Source organism: Etheostoma cragini, unplaced genomic scaffold, assembly GCF_013103735.1.
Source record: "Etheostoma cragini isolate CJK2018 unplaced genomic scaffold, CSU_Ecrag_1.0 ScbMSFa_1485, whole genome shotgun sequence".
In the NCBI taxonomy this organism is placed as follows: domain Eukaryota; kingdom Metazoa; phylum Chordata; class Actinopteri; order Perciformes; family Percidae; genus Etheostoma; species Etheostoma cragini.
In genome coordinates this window covers 113,771-121,459 of record NW_023265545.1, presented here as the reverse complement: position 1 = coordinate 121,459, position 7,689 = coordinate 113,771, and the positions used below count along the sequence as shown (strand labels likewise).

Here is a 7,689-nt window from a genome sequence, read left to right as displayed (position 1 = left end):
TTTTCCATATCTTTTTAACTCTGGGTTCTGTAAGGTGATGTAGGGGTATTTATACCTATTATAGCCTACATCCCATATGTGATGTAAGGGTATTTTGCAAATACCTATCATTTACCATTGATAGATACACCGAGGATGTCTGGTCTAGGGTCTATGGTCTAGGGTGACCAGACGTCCTCGGATTTAGGGGACAGTCCCCGTTTTTGGTTGTCTGTCCCTAACTAAGTACAGAAGAAAAAAGCTAAAAAAACATGAAAATCAGTTTTGTATTCAGTGAGATTGATTAATTAAACGCCCTGACAGCTCATTTCACCTGCCAAACACATTACACTGAGTGGAGCGGGTGACCGGTCCAAGATGGCCGCCCCACGTCTTGTCAGCGCCAGTAGGCAGTAGCGGCCGATGCGGCGTCTACTCTTTATAGGTCTATGGTTTCACCTTCTGATTCAGCGGGTCTGAAGTTACAGGAGCCGGGGGGGGGTGGGGCTACATAAAGGAGGGGCGGGGCAATATAAAGGAGATCTACGGAAGCCCAGGGGGGGCGGGGCGATTTACAGAATAAGAATAAGACATGTTTTGAATAATAAACTTACTTTTTTTACTTAACTTAAATAAACTTCAGGAGGAAAAACTGGCAATACAAACACTGGCAAGGTTCCTTCCAGGTTCTTCCGGTCACCCACAGCAGTGAAGATTGCTGAGAGGGCGACGTGGGTCCACGCATCACACTGCAGGAGGGTTCCAGGACCAGAGGACTAGCCAGTCCCGCCAGACGCCCGGAAATCCGTGACCTGACAGATGGCGTTCTGTGTCACCAACGTTGCAACACACACACACCAGAAACGAGGCAGTGGTAAAGACTGACTCCGACGGTGTGTCATGTGCTGGTGGACAAACCTCTGACACCAGAAGAAATCCACGGCACCAGAAGCAAGACCGCCTGATCTACAGCCCGGTACTGCATCACCCCGCCACCCACACACACACACAGCACACTCCTGACAGGCACAGCAGGCCGCTGTGATGATGGAAGAACAGAGGAAGAGAAAGACATGGTGTTTGACATAAATGTATTCTTGTTCTGTGTTTTCGATCAGTGTTTGTGGGGGTAGCATTTTTTGTTGTTAGACAGATATGATAGAGATAAATCTGACATCATTTATTCTAACACCACTTCTTCTCCCATTAATGTTACTACAGTTGCACGGTACACACGCACACTCAGTTTTCACTCGTCCCATAAAGGGATAAAATGAGTAGAGCGCACCTTTCTCGTCTAGACAGTATTGGAAACCGGAGTATGAGAAATATAAACAAAGCAATAACCTTAGGACAACAAACTTCATGGTAATGGTTAATACATCAACCACCTTTCTGTTGTAACCATGCGATTACTTTCAGTCCAAAAATGTCAAAATCAACTCAAATGATTAACATGGGGCAAAATAAATGGGTTCTTTCTCTTAACAAAGACAACGCATTCAAATTCCAACGTATGACTGGGTTCAATCAGCAAACTTACACGCGATGTTTGATTAATGTTTTGTGTGTTCATTGCTTCCCCACTCACAGAAACGGGCTTCACCCAAAAAAACACTCGTGCTAAACCTAATTAACTATTTGTGCACTGACTGCATTTTACTTTAAGAGCTTAATGTAAAATGATGAGTTACAGTAGCAAATTTGTTTCAGGAATTCTTCCGTGGTAGGGTTTAGTTAATAATGCACATGATATTGATAAGATACATGAAAGGTTGGAAAATCTGACCGCCGTCATGTTTGCGGGGCTCAGGGATTTTCCTAAAGCCTTGCGAGCTATGCGTAACATGTTACTTCAGAACCAGAAGGGTCTAGATTTACTGTTAGCAGCTCAGGGGGAGGCTCTGTCATGTATTAAGTGATCAATGACACACATTCATTCCAGACATTGCAGGTAACCTCACAGACACATTCCATCAGCTAAACCAACTCGCCAATAGTCTTAGGGCTCATGATGTCCCTCACACTTATTCTGGGTGGGACTGGGGCGCTTGGATACTTGGGGTGGGTTGGGGAGCGGTGATATGGAAAGTTGTAACTCCGTTGGTCTCTGTACTGATTTTTCTTCTAATTGCTATTTGTTGCATTGTCCCATTGACTCAGAAAATGATTTCCTCTCTGTTTGCTCTTGAAAGGGTCCAGTATCAGGCAGTGCAAAGTAAATGATGATGATCTTGGTCTGTTTGATCTGCCCACCTACAAAGAGGACGAATTTCATTCAGATTCAGCCTTTGAGCTCCTGTAAAATTCAAACTCATGTAACCCAATTGAATTCTCATATTTTTCTTTGAATATATGTAGGGGTAGCTTGAGCCCAGAAGTTTAGATTCCTCGAAGAAATGTGTTATTTCTTTTTCCTTTTTAGTACGAATGTTTCCAGTAATTTTCAAATGTATAATGATAAGGGTTGTAATCAAAAGTGGGGAATGTGATGGCAAAATTACATAGACAGTGATTTCAAACATAGGCAATGACTGTTTATCTGTCTTTATTCATTTCTTACTCATTCGTAAAAGTAAATCTTTCTTTTAAGTTAAACCTCCACAATATGCCTCTAAACATGTGTCCCCTACTTCACACTCGCCTCATAAACAACTTTTCTGCTTCCTACGGACACCTCCTGTTTTAGGGCCCTCAATCTCCAGGGACAGCTGAGAAGTGCAACTCGCCCGAGAGATAGGCAAAAGGTCAGGCTGCCCGGACTCTAGGTCAGGAGCGGAACTAATCTATGCAAAAGATAAATCTCTGAACTTCTAAAGTAGAATGACAACGACTGACATCAACAGATGTACAGGGTCATCAACTGGCACCGGGAAGTCTGAAGAAAAGAGATGAAGTGTTTTGTTTAGGTTCAAAGTGTTTTTCCAGACATGATAGGGGTTTTGTGTTTCTGTTGGGGCAGGAGAGAATATAAGGAGTGGTCCGATGTTACAGGGGCACCAGAATGTGTGGTGTCACCTTGTTACTCTGTTGCATTGTGAACTGCCATTCTCGTCATTTTGTTTGATTGTTCTCGAGAAAATAATTAAACTCTTTCACCGAATATCTTAACTTTTAATCCAGTCTCTAGTCTGTCTTTATTTTGTTTCACCAAGGTCTCTCCTTCAGTACACAAATTCCTCCCTCGCTGAACAGAAACTTCCACAACAATGGTTCAAAACAAGTTTTATTTATTATATTAGGTATTTAATGAGTTAATTTAAACAGAACTTCTAACCTTTACCTGTGTCTTTTTAATATTAAGTAAATATATAACTAAAACTTGTTAGGAGTTGAGGTGATTGGAGGACCATGTTCTATCCTCACATAAAAATGTGATTTAAACATGTTTCAAATTAGTTCAAGTGTCAAATTTTTATTATTAACTTATTTAAATCGGTAGTTATTGCCATTAGTGACATCACTGAGCAGTATAAATGCAGATTAACACCAGTGAAGATCAATGTTTCTCTTGGGACAATAACTGGGACAAAATGTCTACGATGACATTTATCATATTATTAATATCAGAATAAACAATAAAAACCAGTCATTTGAAACATTGTTGTATAATTAGGTTTCTTTGGTGGACGCAGAAAAAGACAAGTAGAAGAAGACTCTCAGACATAAAAAACAGTTTAATTTTCACTTTCTGTTTGAAAGATTCCCAGGAAACAGAGTTTACAGTTATCAGCCGGATAAAGATATACACACTATAGAAATATAACCCTACCAAACATACTTTCCACCAAGACGCTGAGACGATAACGATACATTAGATCTACATGAGTTCCATAACTTACAGTTTTTTGTCACTAGGGGGCAATGTGGACTAAATACTCTGTGTCATGTTAAAAGTGTAGGAACAGCTGTTTGCACTTATCACTGATGACATCTCATACCTTTATCATTCTTATTGATTCTAAGCGTTGGCTTAGCATAACTTAGCTTAGCTCTGATCTGAGTTGCTATGAAGCTAACTAAGCAGCAGCGGTGTAGTGGTGTTTGTTTTAGTACCGGAGGGCACCTATCACCAGTGATGTTGGAGCTCGTTTCCAAGGTTACCGTGTTTTATGGGTTATAAGTGTACAGTTGCCATAGAAATGTATACATTTCACCACAAACAAACAGACAAACAAACATTACAAGATGACATAACGAGACAGAAGGCGAGACACTGAATGTGTCAGCATAATGACAATCTGTCCCTGAGTCAACATAACGACAATCTGTCATGAGTCGACATATAACGACAATCTGTCATGAGTCGACATAACGACATTTTGTCATGAGTTGACATAACGACAATCTGTCATGAGTCGACATATAACAACAATCTGTCTTGAGTCGACATATAACAACAATCTGTCTTGAGTCGACATAACGACATTTTGTCATGAGTTGACATAACGACAATCTGTCATGAGTCGACATAACGACAATCTGTCATGAGTCGACATAACGACAATCTGTCCTGAGACAACATATAACAACAATCTGTCATGAGTCGACATATAACAACAATCTGTCATGAGTTGACATATAACGACAATCTGTCATGAGTCGACATATAACGACAATCTGTCCTGAGACAACATATAACAACAATCTGTCATGAGCTGACATATAACAACAATCTGTCATGAGTCGACATATAACAACAATCTGTCATGAGACAACATATAACGACAATCTGTCCTGAGACAACATATAACAACAATCTGTCATGAGTCGACATATAACGACAATCTGTCATGAGTCGACATATAACAACAATCTGTCTTGAGTCGACATAACGAAATTTTGTCATGAGTCGACATAACGACAATCTGTCCTGAGACAACATATAACAACAATCTGTCATGAGTCGACATATAACAACAATCTGTCATGAGTCGACATATAACAATCTGACATGGGACGACAAATAACAACAATCTGACATGGGACGACAAATAACAACAATCTGACATGAGACAACAAAATAACAATCTGTCATGAGACGACATATAACAACAATCTCCTGTAGTACTACACCACTACTGGTGCTCTCATGTGGCACCACTACTGTTGCTCTCCATTGGTACTAAACCACTAGTAAACAGACCTTAAAAAGCTAATAAACAATAATGTAATGCTGAGGCAAACCTAGCATGATGCTAATGCAACGCCGACGCAGACCGAGCATGATGCTAATTTAACGCTGACGCAGACCTAGCATGATGCCAATGTTGTCCTAATGACAGTTAATACTTTAAGTGTTAAAGCTTACGCAGTGATAAAAGAAATACTGAAATTTGTCCTGTAAACATAATCTCTCTATCAGCTGTTATCAGAGAAGGTGAAGTTTCCCGGTGACGTTATCGGTCATCAGAAATCAAAACTTTATTGTGGATTTCATCAGAAAAAGGTAATGTTTCCTGTTTTTTCAAACCTTCAAAATAAGATTCAGTGGATGTTCCAGTTTTGGTCCCTGATGTTTCTTCCTGGAAAAGAACCAAAGTTCAGAAAGGACAGTCGGTGATGATGTCACAGTATGTGATGATGTCACAGCGTGTGATGTCACTGCAGTCGTAGTATTTGTCGACGAGGTTAGCGCCGGGTCCATTTGATTAGAGTCTCTGGAGAGCGGTAGAGGAAGATCAGTTTGGCGTAAAGCTCCTCCTCTAACTCCAGCTCCCCTGTCTCTCTCACCTGAGACAGACAACAGCCAATCAGATCACAGAACAGCCACACATCACGGTATCAATCATATTGCTAAGTTAATAAAATTTTACCAGGAAGACGTCGGTGCACAGTTTGAAGATGCGGTCAACACACGGCAGCTCCTCGAACATGATGGAGTGACTGATCCCGCTGAAGAACTCGCGCACGAACTTCCCAATCACCAAGACCACAGACGCGTACAGACCCATGATGCTGGGGGGGGGGGGGTTAGTGCACAGTAATCAGACTACAGTTACAGCACGGTAATCAGATTATATTTAGTGCACAGTAATCAGGCTACAGTTTGCATAGTAATTAGACTACAGTAACCAGATTACTGCAGTACTTGAAAGTATTGTGTACCCGTATCCAGCCAGGAAGCCGAGACTAGGAGGACTGACTTTATCACTGAACACAAACAGCTGAAGCCCCGCCTCCCTTCTGTTACTGAAGAAAGCTCCGCCCCCAACAGGCACTAGGCTGGCAGCCGGTTGGTCCACAATCCACCAGTCCTGGATCTCTCGGCTTTGATTAGTTGACCGCTCCAGGGCCAGCAGGATGTCCTTGTAGTGGCTGTCTGATGGGAGCAGAGAGGACAGCAGTTATATATATATACTGTATTTATATGGTATAGATGTCCTTACATGTACTAAATGTTAATGAAGAAAAGTCTGAAGTCATGGTCTTAGGTCTTGTGCTTTTATTCTGATATCTATGTATTCTGTATTATCTCTTTGTGCAGCACTTTGGAAATCTTGTGTTTGTTAAAATCATGCCATATAAATAAAGTGGATATATATATAGTGAGGAAAATAAGTATTTGAACACCCTGCTATTTTGCAAGTTCTCGCACTTAGAAATCATAGAGGGTCTAAAATTTCCATCGTAGGTGCATGTCCACTGTGAGAGACATAATTTAAAAAAACATCGAAAAATCACAATGTATTATTTTTTAACTATTTATTTGCATGATACAGCTGAAAATAATTATTTGAACACCTGAGAAAAACAATGTTAATATCTGATACAGTAGCCTGTGTTTGCAATTACAGAGGTCCAATGTTTCCTTTAGTTCTTCACAAGGTTTGACACCCTGCAGAAGGGATTTTGGCCAACTCATCCACACAGATCGGATCTAGATCAGTCAGGTTTCTGGGCTGTCGCTGAGAAACACGGAGTTTGAGCTCCCTCCAAAGATTCTCTATTGGGTTTAGGCCTGGAGACTGGCTAGGCCCCCCAAGAACCTTGATCTGCTTCTTCCAGAGCCCCCCTTGGTTCTCCTGGCTGTGGTCTTCCAACGTGACATGGTCATTGTCATGTTGGAAGACCCAGCCTCGACCCATCTTCAATGCTGTAACTGAGGGAAGGAGATTGTTTCCCAAAATCTCCCAATACATGGCCCCGGTCCTCCTCTCCTTAATACAGTGAAGTCGCCATGTCCCATGTGCAGAAAAAAACCCCAAAACATGATGCTACCCCTCCATGCTTCACATTAGGGATGGTGGTCTTGGGAAGGTCCTCATCATTCTTCTTCCTCCAAACACGGTTAATGGAATTAGGACCAAAAAGTTCTATTCTGGTCTCATCTGACCACATGACTTCCTCCCATGACTCCTCTGGATCCTCCAGATGGTCGTTGGCAGACTTAAGACGGGCCTGGACATGGTCTGGTTTAAGCAGGGGAACCTCATGGGCCATGCATGATTTCAAACCATCACGTCTTAGTGTATTACCAACAGTAACCTTGGAAACGGTGGTCTCAGCTCTTTATAGGTCATGGACCAGCTCCTCCCGTGTAGTTCTGGGCTGATTTCTCATCTTTCTTAGGATCAATGAGACCCCAAGAGGTGAGATCCTGCATGGAGCCCCAGTCCGAGGGAGATTGATAGTCATGTTTAGCTTCTTCCATTTTCTAATGATTGCTCCAACAGTGGACCTGTCTTCACCAAGCTGCTTGGACATGTC

General features: G+C 41.7%; 1 protein-coding gene across 1 annotated transcript in view; it reads right to left on the bottom strand.

Annotated features, from left to right (window-relative positions):
• Positions 1 to 5,336: 5,336 nt before the first annotated feature.
• Positions 5,337 to 7,689, bottom strand: part of LOC117939940 (piezo-type mechanosensitive ion channel component 2-like) — a 63,570-nt gene continuing 61,217 nt past the window's right edge. Inside the window, exons 53-55 of the mRNA XM_034865337.1 lie at positions 6,088 to 6,301; positions 5,796 to 5,937; positions 5,337 to 5,712 (exon numbers count right to left, since the gene is read on the bottom strand). Of these exons, the coding sequence (XP_034721228.1) occupies positions 5,611 to 5,712; positions 5,796 to 5,937; positions 6,088 to 6,301 (458 nt within the window). The 3' untranslated portion in view covers positions 5,337 to 5,610. The remainder of the gene's footprint in view (positions 5,713 to 5,795; positions 5,938 to 6,087; positions 6,302 to 7,689) is intronic.